Here is a 22,718-nt window from a genome sequence, read left to right on the forward strand (position 1 = left end):
TGGCCATTGACATTTACAAATGGGTCATGCAGTATTGCCAACTCTCATGATTTTTAGTATTGTTCTTAAAGGGGACAAACAATCCCCTGCACAGCTACAGGCGTGGCAATGCCAACCTGACCAGCACTACAAATGAAAGGGACCTGGGGGTAATAATATACCACAGTATGAACATGAACCACAGTGTGGTGCTGTAGCCAGCAGAGCTAACAATACCCTGGCATGCATCAACCAATGCATCTCCAGCAAAACCAAAGAAGTCATTCTTCCACGCTACTCAGCATTGGTGAGACCACAGCTGTGTACCGTGTCCAGTTCTCAGAGCCACACTTTAACAAGGATGTGGTAAAGCTTGAGAGAGTCCAGAGAAGGACCACTTGTAGGATCAGAGACTGGCACAGCAAACCATACGAGGAAAGGCTGAGGGACCTGGGACTCTTCAGCTTGAAAAAAGAAGGCTGAGAGGGGACTTGGTAGCAGCTTACTGCTACACTAGGGGAGTACATCAAGGGCTTGGTGAATAAGTGTTCACCAGGGCACCCTTGGGGACAACCAGGAGTACTAGTCACAAACTCCTGGAAAACCAATTCAAGCTCAACATTAGGAAAAACTTCACAGTCAGGGTGTCCAGACTGTGGAATAAGCTCCCTCCAGATGTGGTGCAATCACCTACCCTGGAAATCTTCAAGAGGAGACTGGACCGTCTCCTTGCTGGGGTCACCTGATGCCCAGATATCTTTCCTGCTTGGTGCAGGGGGCTGGACCCTTACAATCGACGATTTAAAGTCTACGCTTTGAGAAAAACTTAGCTTATGTGTGTGTGTGTGTGTGTGTGTGTACATATGCATATGCATGTGTGTACATAAATATATATATTTATGTACATGTAGACATACACACAGAGTGTGTGTGTGTGTGCGTGTGTGTGTGTCAGGGGCAGGCAATTATTGGGCAGAGGGCCGCTTACTGAGTTTTGGCAAGCCATTGAGGGCCACAGGACAGGCAGCCAGGGGCAGATTAATATTAATTTTCCACATTTTTTAGGGTCCCGTGGGCCGGATAGAATGGCCTGGCGGTCCACATCCAACCCACATTTTGCCCACCCCTGATACACACACACACGCATTGTGTGTATAAAATGTATACATGTACATAAATCTATATAAAACAAAAAAACTAAGTGTTTCACATTCCTGAAGCATAGACTTTAACACCCCCCGAAGTCAATCCCGGTCCTGGAACAGAAAAGGTTGAGACCCACGGGCCTAGAGGCCCCCTCCTCAGCCTCCAGCTGCCCCTGGAGAAAGCCCAGCTCATTTTCTGGCTCCAGAAAAAGGCTCCGCTGCACAGGCCCCAGGGGCTTGGCTCCCCGTTGGGAACCTCTCGGATTTGTCCCGTGACTAGGGGCAAAGGGCTGCTTGGGGACACCCGGGGGGAGGCAGGAGAGCCAGGACCAGCTGCACATGGAGCAACTACCTTCCCCTTCCCGAGGTGGGCCCGCTCCCGCTTGGCGCCGCACTCACCGCCAGGCCCGGGCCGGCCCTGCTGCAGCCGCGCGGCTCCTCCCCTCCCGCGCCCGCCCCGCGCCGAGCCGTGCAGACGGAGCTGCTGCGAGCAGGCCTGAGGTGAGTAGCCTGCGCGGTTCCGGTGCCCAGGGCCGGGACGGGGGTTGAGCTCTCCGCTGCTTGCCCTGCTGGGGAGGGGGGCAGAGGTGGAACCATTGGGGCCGCCTGTGTTGCCCCTTAGCAGCGAGCCGGTGGCCTCCCTAATTCAGGCGGCATTCTTGGCCCCCTGACCAGCCAGAGCTTCTCCCCAGGGCCGCTCTTTCTCGGTTCAGTCCTAGTTGCAGGCACCTCGCAGGGAAAACCTGGGGTTGGATCCTCCCCGAGGATCGGGCTTTGTGTTTAATTACTTATTGGGCTTTCTTTCCCCGAAGTCCGAGGAGTTGGCTAGCTACTAAAAACTACCTCTGGCTTCTTTACTATTCGCTTTCTCCAGGAAGAGCACACACCACCTCCAGAGCCTGACAAAGGGTTTTTAAACCCAAAAGCTTGCTAAGAAAAAATTTTCATCCAACTGTTTGATTTGGTCTAATAAAAGATATCAGATTCATCCAAGGAACCTTGTCTGCGGATGTCCTTAGACCACCACGGCTACAACCTACACCCCTAGCTACTAAAATGCGTTCAGTTGCTGCACGGCTCTGGGTTGTAGCTGTGTTGGCGTAAGGATGTAGGCAGACAGTTCTTTGGGTAGATGTGCTATCTTGTATTGGACCAGCATTTAAATCGTTGAAAAAATGGTTCTTTCCCTCTGCCTGAAGAAGGGTCTTTTTTATCTAACCACAGCTACAGGTACCAATCAGGAGGGGACAATGTCCTCCAATTTCTCTAGCAACTGAAGCATTCTTTGGCACAATTTTCTACTGGAAACATAAATGTCAAGCTTGCCGGTACATGCCTAGTAATTTTTCCCTAATTGCTTATATCAGCGCATCCTCCATGTTAGCAACAAATCCCAGACTGGGGTCAAGGCTTGTTGCAAAACCTGAAAAATGAAACTTGTTGCAAAAACCCTGTTGAAGGGTGTTTGTGCCCGAAAGCTTGCAAAGAACCATTTTCCCAATGATTTAGTTGATCTAATAAAAGATACCACCTCTACCCAAAGAACCTTGTCTGCCTTCATTTGCAACAGGCAGGCGAGGTTCTTTGGATAGATGCTATCCCTGTTATTAGATCAGCTAAATACTTGGATAAATTTGTTCCTTGCAAGCTTTCAGGCACAAACTAGATTCCCTTCCATCTGGAAACAGCAATGAACTTCTGTTTGGTCCGGGGTAAGCTTGTAACTCAGAACACTTTGCAGAAATCATTCTGAGTTGCAGCTAGGAGCTGCACTTCTGCCTGCACCCTAAGTTAACAGGGTGTGGAGCTTACTGTGGAGCCTCTGCAAGGGGAGAAATTGTTTACCGCACAGTAAGGGTGGAAACAGAGGTCATCTTTGTGCCATCATAAAAATGTTTATGGCAGCACAAAGGCCAAGCAAACAGGCATATGTTCCCCTTGGTGCACCACAAACGTATCAATTTGTGCCATTGTTTAGTAGTGGATGTCTGCTTTATGGCACAAGCGGGCCAGCAAACTGGAGCTGCCCACGTGGTCTGGCTGCCCCAGGCAGGTGGTCCATGGGCCTGAGAGGCCCAATCCTGTGCGCCCTGGGCATCTTGTGCAGGATTGGGCCCTTCAAGCCCTGGGAATGCCTGCTCAGTTTTCTCCTCTTGCAGAAACAAGTCCAGAGCAATCTCAAGACTGCTCTTCCATATGCAAGAAACTCAGGGTTTCCCCGCTTATTGAGACTGCCCCCAGATCTCTGGGATGTATCTCTCTAAGTAAAAGTCATCAGGGTTTCCGCATGTGCAGAGACGTGTGTGGAAAGCCAGGCAGGCATTCCCAGGGCCTGAGGGGCATATTTCTGCACAGAAATTCCTTGGGCATGCAGTACCAGGCCCTTCAAGCCTCAAGGGAGCACATCACCCATTGTCCCACAGCATCAGTGGGCGAGGTGCATTTCCCCTGAAAAAAAGAGACCAGTTGTGCAGAGGCATGCAGAACTGATCCGCTTCATTTGGTGATGTTTCTAGAACAAGTGAAAATTATATCGCAGTACTTGAATCCAGCTTTGTGGAGAACTAAACTATCCCAGTTTTAGCTTTTCCCTTTACCATTGGTTGTGTGGTAAGAGCAGGCACATGAACAGTCATGTGTCGTGTACTTTTCAGTAAGCCTTCATTCCCTTTTAACTTGTTGTAAGTTGTTCATTTGTCCTTAGTCATACTTTATCTGCAGTTAAGGAACTGATGTGATTGTTTTCGAAACAGTAGATCTAGGCTTCCCACACCTCATTTTTTTCATAGGTTGGAGGAGGAAATCAAGCCTTCCTGCTCTTTCAACTCCCAGTCAGTTTTTTAACTATGAATGAGCTAGTTATGAAACTGAACTAGCTGAAATGAAAAAAAATATTCTCTCTGAACCTACAAAAGAGCCTACTACTGTCAAAAGTTATGTTAGCTCTTCAGCAAATTATGGTTCCAGGCATTTAGCCAGTCATTGCCACTGGTCAACAAGCATGTGCTATTTGAATCTTAGTTTTAATTCTGGTTTTAATGGACTCAATTTCACATTTAATTTTAAGTGAGTTTATTCATAAGTAACTATTTAAAACATATATTTTAATTTTTGAAGACATCTATTTTTATCCTCGTACAAAGCTGCCGTTTTTTTCTTTGCAGTGAGTTTCATCTGCTAGAAAAGAAGAATGTCGAACACTCCTGTGGCCGTGGTGACTGGGGGCAACAAAGGGATCGGGCTTGCTATTGTGCGAGCTCTGTGTAAGCAGTTCTCTGGGGATGTGTACCTGACAGCCCGGGAAGCTGGGCGCGGCCAGGCAGCAGTGGCAGAACTGCAGAAGGAGGGTCTGAAGCCGCTCTTCCACCAGCTGGACATCAATGATCTGCAAAGTATCAGGGCTCTCCGGGACTTCCTGAAGGAGAAATATGGAGGGCTGAATGTGTTGGTTAACAATGCAGGAATTGCTTTCAAAGGTAAAATGCTGATTAAGCTGCAGGGCCCATGTGCTGTATAGTTCCCTGGAGAATGTGAAATGGGGTTTCACAGAGGTCCCTGCTGGGGGCTTCAGCATGAGTACAGTTCCCGTGAGTAACTCTTGATGCCAAACCCAGGTATAGTTCATTTGGCTTCTGACTGAGTGACACAGCTCTTCTCTTTGTCTCCATAGCCCTGCCAAGGGTCCAAATTACTTCAGCTGCTTATGGGGACGTTACCCTTTAAGGGAACAAATGCAGCCAAAAATTAACTGAAGTGAAACAGCAGCCTCTGCTAAATAAGCCTACATGTATCCATTGCTTGAAATACAAAGGGCAGAGTCCATAGGTCTGAAGGGCCAAAACAAACTTAAGCAGGTTCCATGTCAGTGAGAATTACAAATCCTGTAATTTTGGAATCCACATTATATCTTTGTCCCTCTCTCTCCTGCTGCCCTTGAGAAGAGCCTATCCCCACCTGATCTCCTTGTCCCTGCTGTTGCGTCCAAGTTGTTCTAAACTAATCTTGAGTCACTTAGGCTTCCATTGGGCCTTACCAAGGCAATCCTTATGTGATCAGATCAGGGTTCTTCAGTCCCTGATGCCCCATTGCAGGTCTGGCCAGACAGTTCCATGCAATTGCTCCTGACTGCCTAACTCTCCATCTGCCTTTGGCGGATGATAATCTATTAAACATCTAGTGTATCACAGCATGCAGGAACCTGAGGCATACAGGATGAAGAAAATATGACAAAACCTTCCCCCATTCTCCACCTGGTACAATAAGGACAAGTAAATCTCTTACTAGATACAACTGGAACAAGTAATTGGGTAACCCAACTTATTCTCTTTCCTTACCTCAGGTGTTTAGTGTGTTTGTCAGATCTCATTTTAGGACTTGTCTTTGCTGCAGTGTTAGCTGGAAGTACAACTTGGGCATTGCCTCTAGCCAACTCTTGTCTACACACAAAAATCTCCACTTCAAGCTAAGTGATACTTTAAACCCCATTAGTTGGCCACCCTCTGGATATATAGCTTGAAGTTGAAGAGCTGATGAAGCTAGCTTTAGTAATGAAGTGAGGCCATAGCTATTCTGTTCCACTAATCCGGTCACTCTTTGTAGCATGGCAGCTCTCACTCAAGCTTGGCTTCAGAGGAGTTCATGTGAGTGTAGATACCCTTTACTACAGAATTAGCTCAAGTTACACCCTGAAGTTACTTTTTCACCATACTGATGAGCACACTATGCGGCAAATAGGTAGCTGGGTCTTACATGATGGTATTTCCACTACTTTCCTAATTCAGTTTTAGAGATGCCTGTTTAGAACGCTTTTCCCAGACATCTAGCCTAAAATAAATTTTCCTTGTTTCAATTTAGTCTTGCTACCCTGATTGCAACTTTTTGTACCATTTTGCATACTGCTCTTAGGCCTTGATGTAGTTGCCCTTAAATACTGGGTTCATCGTTAAAGTGATTCATGCACACATTGCAAGCTCAGCGGCACCATCTCTCTATAAGGTGTATGCATACCTGGTGAGTGATTTTTCACAGAAGGATTGAGCAAAGCCTTTCTAATAGCAGTTGGTACTTATACCAAAGGGCTTTTGTCCCACAGGGTGGATGCTATGAAAAATGCATGCCACCTCTCAAAGAGTAGCATTCCACAATCGGGGAATTTGCTTAAAATACATTTTAAAAAGAATTAAGTTACAAATATTTATAAAAAACAAAATCAACAAAATCTTTGCTTTCTGTAATTTATTGTACATTGTATAAATATACAAATAAATTGTAAATGTACAAATATATTGTATATTTATTCACAATATACTTGCCTGCTTCATCACTGCGTTGCTCCAGTTTTATGCCAATGTCATAATGAATCAGGCTCTCGGTGTCAGTGGGCACATCTATACATCACCATATGGTAACAATGTTATTGAGCCGTGCTTTAGTACTTGCAAAAGTACTGTATGTGCCTCTACTGCACTGTACAGGTGGCACATACTTGGATTTCCCCACTGTGTTGCCATAGCGGCGCACTGTAAGCAGGGAGGACACCCCTATAGCAATGTAGCTAGCAATCACATGTAGACCTGTGTGATTGCTATGTCGCTGTAGGGCACCATAGAGTGACGTAGTACATCCCTACATTGCCATAGGGCAACATGTAGACGCATCCAGTATGTCTCTGAACATTCTGTTAAATCCAATGCCTGGTAGCTGCCCAGGAGAACAGATAAGGCAGTAATTAGCAAAACATTTAAAGACTATTTCAGCTAAATTAAGCAGCAAGTGCTCAGTTACAGTTAGTTTCCTAAGTTTGTCCCAGTATGTGGCAGTGTTCCCTTGCTGGATTCAACAATCTGTATATGATTATTACAGCGAACCTTCCCACCACTCATCAAATGACAGTGTTCTTTCTTCTCTTTCCCTGTCACAAGGAAGCAGGCCTACTAGCTCATTTTGTCCAGTTCTTCAAATGGTTGAATTTGTCACCATGGGGTACTGTTTCCCAACAGAGTCATTCTACATTCCTTCTAGCAGCTGCCTTTCACAATTCCTGCTGCAACTTGCCCCATTACTGACAACAGCCCAGGATTTTTCCTGGAAAATATGATTGAACATTAACCAATATAAGGAATGCAGCACCTGACCTGTTTTTCAGCATTATACTTTAGGCATTATACTATCAGTTCATGTGGGAAAAGCCCAAACCCTATGCTAAGAGCTACTAAAAAAGAAAATCCAGTCCCTCATTAATATTGCATATTTGGACCCTACCCTTTAACATGCCAATCTTCATGGCACATTGCATTTGGAGCTTTCTCTGCTCAACATGTAGTTCCTGCCTGATAATTGAAAAATGAATTAATGTTCTTTTTAAGTCTGATAGTTACATTTTGAACTGTGGTCATAACATTCATGTTTGTTTCTTCCCCTCCTCCCACCACCCAATGTAAAGTTGCTGATACTACTCCATTCACTACTCAAGCGGAGGTTACCCTGAAGACAAACTTTTTTGGAACCAGGGATGTTTGCACAGAGTTGCTGCCTCTCATAAAACCTAATGGTAAGTGCTACATAACAGAGACAGGAATATCATTAAGAGTGAATCTATATTATTTCCATGGTCTTAAGAGTGATGCACAGAAGCATGTGCCTGCCTATCTCTGCACCACACCTAGAAATGAGGAAGTGAATCTACCCTGAGTATTGCCCCCTTTCATTATGCCGAAGACAAGAGATCTTGAGAGTGGCAGCAGGCATCTTCATGGCTGCTTCACTGTCTCATTCTTCAACTTGGCATGTACAGAGCCAGATGGACAGGGTATATTTGCTGACAACACTCTTGAAACTATCCTAAAGCAGGAGTCATGGATCCAGCCTGTGGATATGGGGTATTGACAGCAATCATTTTCCTGTGCTGTTACGGGCAAAAGTGCTGGTAGGGGGTGCTCTTCCCATGTAGTCGCAGGTAAAAGCAGCAGCAGGGGCTTTCTTTGTGCCACCACAGAGAAAAGCAACAGCAGCTTTCACAAGGCCTGAGGCCAGTGGAATTTGGTAAAAATAAATAATCACTCTCTTACTACAAAAATAAATCATCAAAGTTTATTTTCGTTATCTTGAAACACCCCAGCTTTAAGCAGAGACTGAGATAAGTTGAATGGAAACTGATGATGGAGTCAAGACAGAGAGTAGTTGGGAGAGTTTATCATTTGATTTATGGTTTTACAAGCAATTTTACATTCTCTTAGCAGATAGGACAGAGGACAGATCCACTTATAAAATAACATTTATTTCTGTCCTTTAAGGACCTGTTTCTCTCTGTATGTTAAGGAATGCTGCTGGGGAATGGAATCCAACACGCAGACAATGGAGGGGCTGGCTAAGGGATCTAGGATGTTATAAACTCAGTGGGCCTACCCTCTGTGCTAGGGCACAGGTTGTACTCTGTGGTTTTTGGGTCTGCACATCACTGCATGGATGCTGCTGTAGGCAAACCACATGAGTTACATTGCATACAGATTCTCACTACCTGTGGGTAGGTTTATGAAAGACCTCTTTACTCACAGTCACGTAGAAGAGAGTACACGCTTCCCTATCAGAACTCCTTGTTATAGGTTCAGTTATGCAGACTTTCAGAGCATAGGGCTTATTATTATAAATAACCTGAGGGCTTTGTCACATGTTACCTTAGAACTGGCATAAAAGCACTTAAAATGAGAGCATTCACCCATTAAAGCCACTCAAAAAATGGTTTATCTTGGAAGTGTTTTATCCATGTGATTCCAGAGTATTGTTTGAATGGTCAGGGGAGGTAAAACATTTTACTTTCATTCCTCCAGCATCCCAGGATGCACAGCTCCCAGCTGCTTTACTCATTTCTACCCTCCAAAAATCTAGTAGTCCCCCTGCCTCCATGCTTCTTGCTGGGAGCAACTCCTATGAGTGGCTTAATTGAAGAAAGACCATGGAGCTGGGGTCCATGGAGCATCAAGCATGCTTCTCCAGGTTCTCTGGTTTAGCAGAGCTGCAGTTCCATGCTGAAAGCAGGGGCCACTCACATCAGTTTCAGCATGACCAGAGGACACCTTTTTATATCATTTTCTTTTAATAGGCAGAGTGGTGAATGTATCTAGCATGGTAGCGGTTTCAGCTTTGGCAAAGTGCAACCGAGACCTGCAGCAGAAGTTTCGCAGTGATACAATCACTGAGGAAGAACTCGTGAAGCTCATGACCAAGTTTGTGGAGGATACAAAGAACGGAGTGCATGAGAAGGAGGGCTGGCCCAACACTGCTTATGGTGTGTCTAAAATTGGAGTCACCGTCTTGTCCAGAATTCATGCCAGGATGTTGAATGAGAAAAGGAAAGCTGACCAAATTCTGCTGAATGCCTGCTGCCCCGGCTGGGTAAGAACTGACATGGCTGGTCCAAATGCCACTAAAAGTCCAGATGAAGGAGCTGTGACTCCAGTCTATTTAGCACTTCTGCCTCCTGGTGCTGGTGAGCCTCATGGCCAACATGTTAGTGAAAAGAAAGTACGTACATGGTAAATTTGTTTTGATAATGCTTTGTTTGGCCAGAGAGGCAGGTTAGAAACTATATTAAACATCACTGATTTACCTTTGGTACCAGTAATGATGTGTAGTACCTATGTGACCTTTCTAATCCCAGTTAAGTTTTACAGATACATCCACATAACTGTTTCTATTATAAAATAATTACAGGCTGGAATAGAGCATGAATTAAGTTCTTTATAATTTACTGTAACTATTGAAAAATGCGGAACACATTGAAATAAAAAGGGCAATACAGTGGGATGCAGTGTCTTTTCTTGGATTTATATTCACTTTTGTGGGTAGAGAGAGGTCTGGGGAGGTGCACCTGTTAATGATTCCACTCTGCTGCTGGAGAGAGTAGGCAGCCTCTGCTTTTTTGTTCTAAAAAGCAACTGTCAGTTTGCAAATCATAGGGCAAAGGTATTCTGTTTCAAGTGAGGCAACAAGGATGGATGACTTGATGAAGAGTAATGTTAAACTATTCCTGCAAACCACTAGATTCTCATCCTTGAGATGCCCAGGAGACACTGTATGTTGCTTAGCTGAATGTTTCCTAAATTCGTCAGTATGTTCATATCTCTCCCTCTCTCTCTCTCGTCCTTGCTCCAAGTTTTCCTTTCTAGGCCTTTTTTATACAGGTTGAGTTGTATGAACTGAGTGTAACCCTAATTTCTGATTATTTAGGTTGGAAACTATTTGAGACAGGGACTCCTTCTGACTGTGTAAACACACGGTGCTTAAAACAGTTGGCCCCAGCTTCAGGCTGGGGGCTCTGGACGCTATCATAATTCAAATAATTTAGTAGTAATAATAATACCAAATGCAAAACTAGTTCAAACTGCCTCCCAAGGGTATTCTGCAATTGTAGAAACACTGACCCTGTCTGATTTTAATTGTATGAGCATAAACAAAAGTGATGCCAACCTACCCTTTATTGCAGATTTTCTGCACTTAGCATATTATATCCATGTCCTACTTTTCTCAGGGACCAATATCAGAACATAGTTCTAGTCAGAAAGCAGCAAGTTCATATTATCCTGAATACTTGCCCATAAGTATATAAATGAACATTATGGCACATCTCAGTATCCTGACAGTAGTCCACTTTTTCTTTGGTATTAAACTCTGTCTGCAATACTTGTATGCGCAGCAGTCAGTGTATACAGAATGCTGTTCGCATGCAAGCTGGCTGTTCATTTATACTCAGGAAATCACTGACTCTAATAATAAACACTATGATGGAAGAATGAAAAAGGTCTGTGTGGACCAATTTCCAAGTGCTGGCTGCCATCAGACTGTAAAGCTAAATTAGACGGGAAGCTCCTTAGGACAAGCACTGTGCCCTCCTCTACCTTTCTTCATTGTTTGGCAAAATGGAGCCCCCAATCCTGATTGAGGGTTTTGGTTGCAAATTGAAGTCACAATTCTAATATATCATCCATGTTCTCTGCTTCTTATCTGAAATGTATTGCACTATTAAGGGAGTTTTCTCATTCTCCTCTCCCCCTCCCCCATTGTAGACATTGTTTAAAGGCGCTTTAAAAAATTAGGCTGGACAGCTGTAAAAATGCAGTATGGTTTGCATCAAGTTAGTGATTAGGGGCCAGAGGCTGTTGGGGTGTTAGATAGCATTTGTCAGCACTGTGTCATCTGGTGAATCAGCATCTGATGACCTAAGCCCACTACTTACAAAAGCTTATACTATGTATCTCTGATTTAGTCTATAAGGTGCAAATCTACCCTACCTTCTGCCTGTCTTCTGGATCATTGTGGCCAATGGTAAACACCTTGCATTTGGCTTTTATACTACATAAAACATTCTGCATTAGCTAATGGTTGCAGGGATGATTATTAAAGAGTAGTAGTAGTATTATTGTTGTTAATATTATTATTACATAATAATACAAAAACCCTTCCAGCTTCTTTTCTTCAAACTTCCTAAGGATGTTACAAGTCTTATGCTGAATTTTCTGTATACTCGTAGTCCCAGTGAAGTTTGATTTGGAGGGAATGAAAGATTTGGGGCATATGTTAGAAAAATCTCATGGCCAAAACTCTTGGCTGTATTTGCTTTTTTTTTTTATTTCACTGGTACCACAACAGTGGCTTTCAAAAGTACAACTCAGTGCAATAACATGTGTCTAATCCTACATGTTTATCTGGTAGAAATGTAGGAGTTGTCCCATGCCCCTCCCATGCACGTTCTTAACAGCTAGGCTGTGACCTGAGGCTACTATATATATTATTATTATTATTATTATGCTATATATTATATATATTGCCAGCATGCATGAGAAACAGATGTTGCCTCTTTGATTTGCAAAACTCGTAAGCATTTCATTGCAAATATAAGTGAAGCTATCCATTTCTATTAACGATTGCCTTGCAAGCTCAGGCAATTGGACTCTGGCCCAGGAGGTCCCTTCTGGTCCCAAGTCACATGTTTTTCATTAGTCTTTCCTGTGCCCTCCTACTATCACATATAAAGATTGTAACTGGCATTGTAAACTAGTAGGGGAAAATGCTGAGTCATGATGAGCAAGGCAGGCTAAGGCTTTTTCACCCCTTCCAGGTTTTCTATTCATTTGGGAGGGAAGCTTCTTCATTTGCAATCCCTTTTGAAATTTCTCCCTGTAGGAATTAAACAATATTGCTGGCTTGTTTCAATGCTAATTCATTTCTCCTTCCTGTTAGCCTTTGTCCCACATATGGATCTTTGGAATCTGAAGGAGTTGGCTGTTACTACCATATTTACTCAAATCCAAGATGAGGTTTTGTCCCAAATCACTGAGTGGAGGGGGAAGTTTTGTCTTATTCAAGCACTGGTCCAGGGCCAGCAATTGCTCTGACTCTAGGATGAAAGCCAGAGCTCAGCTGCAACCTGTCCTGGGCCAGAGTAGCTTCTGCGGCAGAGGAGGGGGTGGGTGTACAGCAGGGAGAGCATGAAGGAGACCCCATAGTGGAGATGGGAGGCACACAGGGAGAACTGCAGTGTGTAGCTTAGGGAAGAGCATAGGGCAGACCATGCAGTCCCCTCTGCTAGCCAGGCCTGGAGCTGCCACTACTGCTTTTGTCTGGCCATGCTGGAGTTGGGGCTGCTGCCACTGAGTTCCCCAGACCCACACAGAAGGTAAGCAGCAGGGTTGGGGCAAGTGCCTGGGGGGGGAGAGAAACAGATGGCAGGGAATGGGAGGGACAGACACAGAAGGAAGTCATAAGCTTGGGGGGCCCAAGGGGAAGAGGGGCACTGTTGGGACATGCACAGGGAGTCAACTGGAGGGAGCAGGCATAGGCATGGGGGAGAAAGGGGTGGCAGATGGCAGGGAGATTGGCTGTGCACCCCCTGGAAGCCCCAGCTGTGAAACTGGAAGTGGCAGCAGGAAGTGCACTTCTGGTTTTGCCACTGGTGGTTCCAGGCTCGATGATCGATGATCGACCACTGGGGATTCCCCCCATTGGTGATTTGGTGCTCCACCAAACTCGGGAGGCACCAGTCACCCATGCAGCAAGGGAAGTTTAGGTTAGGTATTAGGAAGAATTTTCTCACTAGGAGGGTAGTAAAACACTGGAACAGGTTACCCAGAGAGGTTGTGGACTCTCCATCTTCGGAGGTTTTTAAGACCTGGCTAGACAAAGCTTTGGCTGGGATGATCTAGTTGGGGGTAATCCTGCTTTGAGTAGGGGATTGAACTAGATGACATCCTGAGATCCCTTGCAACCCTCATTTTCTATGAAACAGAACACTAACAAAGATCAGTAAAGCCCCATCAAGCAAATGCGTGAAAGAAAAATAAAAAAGTATCTTCTTCTAGGGGAGCAAACATTTCTGAAGCACCCTAAATAAGCATGCCTTTTCTCCACGAAGTAATCATGAAATGAAAATTCCACACTTATCCTAAGACCAGTCCATTGCTGATCTAACTACACAGTATGTCTTGTTAGCTACAAATGTCCAACTTGGGATCCTTAAAATTCTGGTTTATTAGGAGGATTGAAGCACTGTAATGAAGTTAAATCATAAACCTTGGGGCTGGTCCACACACACACAGTAGCAAGCTACAAGAGTCAGGTATACCTATCCCACAGGCGCTGGAGTCTGCCATCGATGGCCAGTCAAAGCTTCTTCCAGTGTGGTGTTATCCTCCAGAAGGGGGTTGCCGGCTGGGCAGGTCGGGTGCTGGTCAAGTTGGAGATCAAGAGGGCACCGCTGAGCGTCACTTTTCATTGCTTTTATCTGTCCTTGGCGGACTTCGGTGACTCCCCAGTTTTCAGGTTTGCCCAATCCAGGGGTCGTTGACCCTCGTGGGACTTCTCCCTCGGTGGCTACTGGATGGCATCTGTCAGCCCCAGGGGTCGTTCGCATGTACATGCAGGTTTGGGAATCCGTTGATGAATTTTGAATAGGGCTCTGAAAGCGGTCGATCTGGAGATATTCAGCCCAAAAGGTCCCTGGTGTTGATTAACTCAGACCAGGGCTTCTAGCCCTTGAACAGTGAGGTTTAGAGATTTCCTGGTTGCTACATTGTCTTCTATTGATTTCTTCCCTTGGTGGATCTGCGGTTTTCCTAAGTATTAATTGCTGCCTGCTACTGTGTTACGCATTCAATCACTGATTCACTGCTCTTTCAGGGACCAGCCTGATACAGGGAAGGGCAGTTTGATTTCTGCCTTTGTTAACATTGTTACAATGTATAGCTTACTTCTGAAACTAAACACATTTAGTTGAAAGGTGAGGAGTATAACAATATAAGCTACAAAAGTAATGCCATGGCACACAAATAGATAAAAATACCAAAATACAAGGGGAGATACAAAATACACACATACGAATTTTAAAACACAATTCCTTATCTTAAAGTGAAAGAAAGAGGAAGGAAGAAAAGGCAGAAGAGGAAAAACATATCCAAGGAGGGGAGGGAGAGCAACTGCAGGCAAGAGGAAAAAGGGGCTTTCTACTACAGTCTCAGGTACATGGTTATGTTTATGGTATTATATATAATACATCATTCAGTGCCTAAGAAGTTTCTGGCCTTTGGTAAAGGAAAGCCTAGGTCCCCAATTAATTCAAGAATGTGCTAGGGGGCTTAAACATCCAGTCAGAAAGCAATTATTTCATAGTAAAATCTCTCTTATTCAGTTCCTGAGGCTCACTGCTTAGGAATAACTTTTGTGTGTAGAACAATATAAGTACTGTCTGGATATAAAAGACAACTGTAGTGTTGGATCAATACAAGCACAGGCATGCTCTCTCACACAGGAATAGTCATCATGCTTCTCTGTCCTACAATCAAGGATATTCCAGTACAAGATACTGTAGCAAAAATTCCACTTTACCTATTTGCTAAATACTATCCTCCCTAAATACAGTACCCCCATTATCTTCACAGAATAATGCAGAAGTGTGTTGTAATAATTGGGGTTGGACACACAGCTTGACAGTTTTCTGAAAGAAAACAGTTTTCTGAAAGAAAACAGAACAGCTGTAACAGAAACGTTACAGCTAAGTTTTTAAAAATAATACTTTCATTTTCTTATCAGTTCTAATACCAATGCAAGGCATGTCTGTGTCTTCCTGCAATGAATGCCACCCTCCAGTGGCCCTAATGTGTTACAACTGCTCAAGTAGGCCTGATCATCATAACAGCATTTCACAGCTGCTGGGAACAGCAGTTCCATGCTAATTTTCTAATATATAAAGATTTTTTTTAACAAGGAAAATAAATAAAGGAAGAGATATTTAGGCCATAGTGATGAGACTACTCATGAAACTGAAAAGGCTGCTGAGGAGCCATAATAGAAGGTGACTGTTTCAGCTGATGGGTTGTACTTGGCCAAAGAATTCTCTTCAAGGCTAATATGCAAAACTGTTATGCCAACTACCAAGCCCATGCTCCAATAAGTGGATTGAAAGAAAAGCTGAACACATTTGGAGGGAGAGGGGAACCACTTTCCACAGATCCATTCTCCAGGTTTGCCTGTGACCAAAGATAATGAAAAGTGAGTCTGGCGTTTTAGTTATTCAGGAATGAAAGGGCAACTAAAGTTCTTCAAAAATTAGGTCCCCTATGCTCAGCACTAGTGCTTATTCGGGTCGAACAGGAGGTTGTAAGAGCAGTAAGGTGAAAACCAAAAAGTACAAGAACTCCATCTCTGAGACATTAGCTCTACTACAAGTATGCGTATAGGGCCCACTACAGAGGGTCCCTGATTCTTGGCCTTCAAGGTAATGTCACGATATGATTAATAAATAAAATCAAGAAGCCAATTTGTTTGAAGACAATACCCACAGAGGCTAAGGTTCACGCATTTGAGAGCAAGAAATTATCAGAAGAGAATCCTAGAAAAAGGAAACAGCTTAAAAATCTAGCCTCTGAGGGCATAGCAGCCACCCAATGTAGTCAGTACTCCCCCTGACCACTGGAGACTGGGGAAGCCTTCTCTATTCTCCATCACTAATACTCAAGCTAGTACAGGGTGCTCGAGCAGCCTTAGGCATAGCCACAAATAGAAAGCTGCTCTCAGGTTTGATGGAGAGGAGAAATCAAGATGGAGAGAAAGGGAGGACATCAACACAGTGGACTGAGAAAAAGAGACATGCAGACTGGGTGACATCAAACACAATGGTAGACCATGAGAAGAAGTGCAACAGAAGATGGGCAGTAATGGAAAGCGAGGACACAAGGCAGGAGAAGGGGAGTGTGGTAAGTGAAGAATAGAAACAGCTGAAACACCAAGAGGGGAGTGAGGTGGGAACAGGAACCAACAGACAACTATGCCACACCAGGGGACAAGGAAAGAAGGCAGGCCTGGGGCAGGGAGGACAAGAGCCAGGAAGGGAAAGGAAGCAGGACCAGGGAATACAAACCTGTGGGGAATCCAGCAACCAGTAGAATGGACCAGAGATGGCATGAAGCAGGAAACGGGGACAACAGAAAAGAGGAGGGCCACACAGGAGGTGAAGAGAAGAAGACTACAAGCAGAGGGCCTTCACGCTGGAGGTCAACAGACTGAGAGAACACAGGAGGTAGGTCCAGGGGATGACAGAACAAGACAAAAGAAGCTGGAGACAGACAAAACAGGACAAGGGGAGAAGAGACCAAAAATGCAAGCAAGGAAGGATGAGTCATGGCCAAACCCAAACCAGGAGATGACCTCCCCCTTGACCTTCCATGCCCTCATATAACCAGCCCCCATGCAGGAACAGGGTGTTTCCTTGCAACAAGACTCAACATGACCCTTGACTATTCCACTGTTCCCTCCAGCTTCCACTTCAATTCTGCTCTCTGCTTGATCTCCTGCCTTCTCAGTCCAACTTGCTCCTAGGCTCCGCTCTCTGCTTCAACACCTTGCTTCTCAGCTCTCTTCAACTCTGCTGTCCGATTGTCCTCCTGGTCACTTAACCTAGTCTGTCCTGAGATTCCACCCAATCACCCTTACCCTGGTCAATGCCTTGCCTCCCTAGACCTAACTGTTCATGACTCTGCATGATACCTACTCCATGAAGACCCAGGCTGCATCCCAGATGGCACAGGACCCTCCACCCATCCCAAGCCCCAGACCACAGCTAACTGACTAAGACCACCACTCCTGAAGTCCAAAGGCTGCAGGCAACTAAACCAACAGCAACAATGCCCAACCCCACCCCGAGGCTGCAACCTATCAACAATGTATCAACCCTGGCCCCCCAAAGTGAGTGCCCATGCTGCTCCCCACCTGGGTGCCTGGGCTGCAAGCAGCTTAGAGAAGTCCCATGCTCACACAGGCCAAATATCCAGAGTGTAACCAAATGAGACCATGCTTTCTCCCCAAGCTCACAAACTGCACTTCTGAACACCTGTCTAAATACCTAGAGACTGCAGGCAAACTGACTGATTTAATCGGCTTTCCCCTGACTGCATATGGGACCACGGCACTAGTCCCACAATGTTATTCATCCAAGCCCACCACCCCCAAACACTAGGGCTACCTACAACCCCAGAAACAGAAACAGCTTCCCCCAGCCCCTGACACAGGAGTTCAACCACCCACCCCAACTCAAAGCAACACTCCACCAAGAAACCAAAGGAAATGTCCCCTGCATTAAACACTCTAGACTTCACAAGAGTAAGCCCCACCCACACAATGACATTACACCCAAACATCTATAACCCACCTCCTGTATCCAGCCACATCGTTCACCAAACCTAACTAAGTGCTGCATTTGTAAGCCCACCCAAGCGAGCCTCCCACCATACTGTTAACCAAAATGTAATTGGTAAATTACAAAGTTACACAATGCAGTCCCTCTTCCTGCTTCTGCCCAGAATAGTGGTTCCAAACCTTTTAAAATTGAAGGTGCCCCTTGTTAAACTCTAGGCACTCCTGCTCCTATTCCAGATCTTGACTATCAACCCCTAGTACTGTTTTATTTCCCATCCTAGTGTTGGCCCTGGTCCTGTCTTGAATCCAGTCTTGCTCTGCTCTTTTCCACTGATCTTCCCTCCTGTACCTTGTCTGTCTGTTTTCCCATTTAGTGCTGTCCTCTTCCCTGTTCAGTGTTTCTCCAACCTCTTTCTGCACAAACTTAGTCTGCACAAACTTACCCAGGGGCTTCTTCAACCTCTCTAGACATCTCTTGGTCTGTTGACTGCCCCGTCATCTCACCCCCTCAAGTTTTTATAGTCTCTTTTTTGTAACCTGGACCTCATTGTGCAGGTGCTTCCCCTGCCTCTGTCACCTCAAACATGGTGTCTCAGGTCCTTCTCTAGCCTCACTCTTCTCCCCTTGCTGTTTGAAGTAGTTCTGCAGCCTCTTTCCCATCCCAGTTGGTCTCTCAGGTCCTTCTCCAGCATCTCCAGAATTGTGTGCTATAAAGTGCTTCACTTGCCTCTCTACAGAATTTCTTTTTGCCCTCTTGGTCTGCCAGGTGGTCCTCAAGCCTCTGTCTTGTCCCAGTTGCAACACTAGTTACTTCTCCAACCTGTATATTCTCCATGCTTGCTGTCAAGTACATGTCAAGCCTCTCTTCTGTCCACCTTCCTACATCATGTGTTCTCCAGCCTCTCAGGTTCTTCTCCAGCATCCTTCTCTCCATCATGGTCTTGGGGCTCCTCCAACCTCTCCTCTCCCCTTTGATGTCTCCGGGGCTTCTCCAGCCTCTCTTCTCTCCACCCTGGTCTCTTCAGGGGCTTCTCCTGGCTCAATTATCTGCCCCTGATCACTCTGGTGCTTCTCCAGGCTCTCATCTCTTAGGTCCTTCTTCAACATCTCTTCTCTCAGCCCCGGTTTTCTCCAGGCTCTTGTCTCTCCACCCTGGTCTCTCAGGGACTTCTCCAGGCTCTTGTTTCTCCTCACCAGGCTCTCAGTTTATCCTTCTGGCTGTCTTCTATCTACCCTGGTCTTCTCTGCCCAGGTTTCTCAGGAGCTCCTCCAGGCTGTTTTCTCTCCACTCAGGACTGTCTGACCAGATCTCCCCCAGTCGCTCATCTCTCAGGGGCTTCTCCAGGGTCTTGTCTCAGGTCTTCCTTCAATCTTTCTTTTCTCCCACAATCATCTCTCTGGCCAGGTGCCCCTGAACCCATCATCTCTGATCTTCTCCTGATTATTTTGTCCCCACTTCAGTATGTCTGGGGCTTCTTGTGGTGCTCTCCTCTGCACCGTGTCACGTCCAGGGTTCCTCCTGACTTTCTCCTCTCTGTCTCCATTTATCAGAGGGTTCTTTTGCTTCTGACTACCTCTGTGTGTTGGGGGATTCTCCAGCCTCTCATCAGTCCACCTTCATCTCTCAGGAGCTTTTTCTGGACCTTGTTTCCCTGCTCTAGTATCTCAAATGAGAGGATGGAAAAGTACTTCCTTGGTCTCTCAGGGACTTCTCTAGCCCCTCTTCTCCCCTCCTTGGAGCCTTGGGTAGTTCTCTAGTTCTCCTTCCATCCCTATGTTTTTTTCAGATGTTATTCCAAATAAGTCCAACTTCCCACTTCTTTTGTCAGGTACTCTTCTGGCCTTGTCTCTACTAATGAGTTCTTCGTTCCCATTTTTGTTTGGTCCATTAAGGTTTTCTGCAGCCTCTCTCTCAAGGGCTACTCCTGACACTCTTCTGTCCAACCTGGTCTCTTATATGAATCTCCAGTGTCTCTTCACTCCTCCTTGGTGCCTCAGGTGCTTCTCTGATCCCTCTTCTTTCCTCCTTCCTTTTCAAGACACTTTTCCAAAATATCTTTGTTGATCTTATTTTATCCACTGCTCCTCTCGTCTGTCTTCCAACCTAACCGATTTCTCAAGGAATCCTCACTTTTTTTTAATCTGCAGCCCTTCTCTCCCCATCAGGTGCTTCTCCAGCCTTCCTTTCTCCCCACTTTGGCCTCTCAGCTGCTTTTCCAACTTCTTTCCTGCTTGCTGTTTCAAGGGCTTCTACAGTTCCTCTCCTGCCTAGTGACTCCAGGCTCTCTTCTTTCCCCTTGGTCCTGTCACTATAGCCCCTCTTCTCTCACACTTTGCTTCTCAGGTGCTTCTCCAGATTTTCTTCTCTCCTGCATCCTGTTTCAAAGGCTTCTCCAGTCCCTCTTTTCTATGCTGGACATTTTTCCTCCCTAGGTGTAGCACTTTGCATTTCTCCTTGTTGAATTGCATTCTGTTGTTTTCTGCCCATTTGTCCAACCTGTCCAGGTCTGCTTGTAGTTGTTCCCTGCCCTCCGGCGTGTCCACTTCTCCCCACAGTTTTGTGTCATCCGCAAACTTGGACAGAGTACACTTCACTCCCTCATCCAAGTCGCTGATGAAGACATTGAAGAGTACCAGTCCTAGGACCAAGCCCTGCGGGACTCCACTGCCCACACCCTTCCAGGTCGATACCGACCCATCCACTACGACTCTCTGGGTGCGACCCTCTAGCCAATTTGCCACCCACCAGACTGTGTAGTCATCCAAGTCACAGCCTCTTAACTTGTTCACCAGTATGGTGTGGGATACCGTATCAAAGGCCTTCCTGAAGTCTAAGTATATGACGTCAACCCCTACTCCTGCGTCCAGGCGTTTTGTAACCTGGTCATAAAAAGAGACTAGATTAGTCAGGCCCAATTATTCTTTTGGTACATTTACTTGGCATTGGAACCCTACCTACCATCAGTAGAAAAAAGGCCCCAACCCTTTCTCCTTCTGAACACTGAAAACTCTGTTTGACAGCAAAAGCCCTGCAATCCCAGACAGGAATAACATCTGACCCCAATGCTTAGGCCTTGTTTGAAGGACCCCAAAAACCTCTGCAAACCAAGACCACATGCAAACCATATCAGGCCACCCCACACTACTCTTCAGGATACAAGTCATTGAAGTCAACCACCGCTGAACCTCCAGGGCTGCTACCAACCCAGAACTCTCCCTGCAGAACCTGCCAGTAGAGACTCCTACTCCCACCTTCATCAATGCAACAACCCATCATGCAAAGCCAAGCCCCGCACTGCCTCTGCCCTTCAACTGCACCTAATGATGCAAGCACCCCCAGCCTCCATACAATCAGGCTGCACCCAAACAACTCCAGCCCCACCCTCACCAAGGCCCCAGGCTGCACCCTACCAACCTAGGATTCCCTAAGCTACACACAAACAAGACAACACCTCAGGAAGCACCCAGCCAAGGCAGGCATTCCTACCATCCAATTACCACCAACCCAGCTAGGAGAGCCCTCCCCAACTGAGCACCATATCACAACCTATTTAGAGCAGTCTTCCAAATTCCCAATGTGCATTCAACCAAGCCAGGACTCAAACACCCCCAAGCCAAGGCCTCAGTCTGCACCAACTCTCTGCACCAATGCTGCATCACAGAATGCACCCAGCCAACCTTTGCCCTCACCTTCATGCCACAGCACAAGGCCAAACACAAACTGGAGTTATCCCCAAACCCACCCCAGCCCAAGACTAAACTGAACCCAGGCAGGCCCCCCACCCTTTAACCTTGTAGTTGTACTCAGTCAACCCAGGTCTTTCCCAAACCAAGTCAGCTCCTCCCCAGACCCCAAACCAATCCAGGTCCAACCTTACCCCACCTGAACACCAGGCCACTCCCCAACCAAAATACCTGCTCCCTCAGGACCCATGCCACAGACAAGTAAGACTTAACCCAAGACCCATCACAAGAACCAGGTCTCAGTAAACAGAACTAGCACACCTACCCTCCCACCCAATTCTTCAAGTCCCCAGGCTGCACCCTAATCATGCACAGAACCACCCTCCCCTCCCTCCCCCCAAAACGTAAGGACACCCCAACCAGGCCCCCAAGCTGCTCCCAACTGAGCCAGAACACCCAGAGGTCCCTTGTCTGCTCTAACTGAGGCAATCCCCATCCCCCCACAGCTCAAAAATTAAGATCACACTCAACCAAGTCAGGCCTCCTCTGTAAAGCTCAAAAATTGCACCACCCTCAATTATTCATTGCTGCCAACTACAGACAGTCCCCTCTGCCTGAGCACCAAGGATACACCAACTTACTGAGTCCCTGATCTGTCACACTGGCTTCTAAATGCTAATATACAACATCCTATCTTGCTAGCTGCAACCATCCAAGCCAACCACTATTCAGCCTTGCTGACCTGCAACCAACCAAGCCCAAGACCCTTCCCTCTCCTAGCCTCAAGCTAATGCCACCAAATGCCCTGTCCTCTAAATGAGCCTCCTATAGCTCATGTCCCAAGCTTCTAGCCAATACAGCCTCTTAAAAAGTCCAGACTGTATCCAAAGGACAAGAAGGAAGAAGAGGGGAAAAAGAAGCCAAGTCTAGAATCAAGCCAGGACCAGGGGCTAAAACAATAGTGGTGTGACGGGCTAGCTGCTAGTGATTTAGCCCAGAGGTTTTGAAAGGGTAAAAGATCATTGGAGGGCTTGGGATTCCCTTTCCTTGCCAATCAGGCCCCAGGGACTCACCCTCCATGTCCCCTGATTGGCCCCTTGGGTCACCTGGAGGGGGTTAAAAGGGGAAGCGCAGCTGACTCAGGAGAGACCAATGAGGGACCACAAGGAAGGAGTTTCAAAGAGCTGGGCCAGTGGGGCAGGAGCAGTTGCCCAAGAAGAGCCTGAAGGA

General features: G+C 46.1%; 2 protein-coding genes across 7 annotated transcripts in view; one reads left to right on the forward strand and one right to left on the reverse strand.

The window, feature by feature from the left end:
- Window positions 1-1,595, reverse strand: part of SETD4 (SET domain containing 4) — a 35,275-nt gene extending 33,680 nt beyond the window's left edge. For 2 of the 6 annotated variants that reach the window (XR_009459085.1, XM_019476381.2), the window contains exon 1: window positions 1,524-1,591. The gene's annotated coding sequence lies outside the window, so the exon portion shown is untranslated. Of the gene's footprint in view, window positions 1-1,476 lie in introns of all 6 variants that reach the window. The other 4 variants (XM_059720729.1, XM_059720731.1, XM_019476382.2 and 1 more) reach the window with 3 other exon arrangements.
- On the forward strand, window positions 1,536-9,926 carry LOC102575087 (carbonyl reductase [NADPH] 1). Its single transcript, XM_006271331.4, has 4 exons — window positions 1,536-1,625; window positions 4,289-4,600; window positions 7,567-7,674; window positions 9,223-9,926. The coding sequence occupies exons 2-4, from the start codon at window positions 4,315-4,317 to the stop codon at window positions 9,657-9,659; spliced, it is 831 nt and encodes a 276-aa protein (XP_006271393.1). The 5' UTR covers window positions 1,536-1,625; window positions 4,289-4,314; the 3' UTR covers window positions 9,660-9,926.
- Window positions 9,927-22,718: the final 12,792 nt, after the last annotated feature.

This window comes from Alligator mississippiensis, chromosome 1, assembly GCF_030867095.1.
Source record: "Alligator mississippiensis isolate rAllMis1 chromosome 1, rAllMis1, whole genome shotgun sequence".
NCBI lineage: Eukaryota > Metazoa > Chordata > Crocodylia > Alligatoridae > Alligator > Alligator mississippiensis.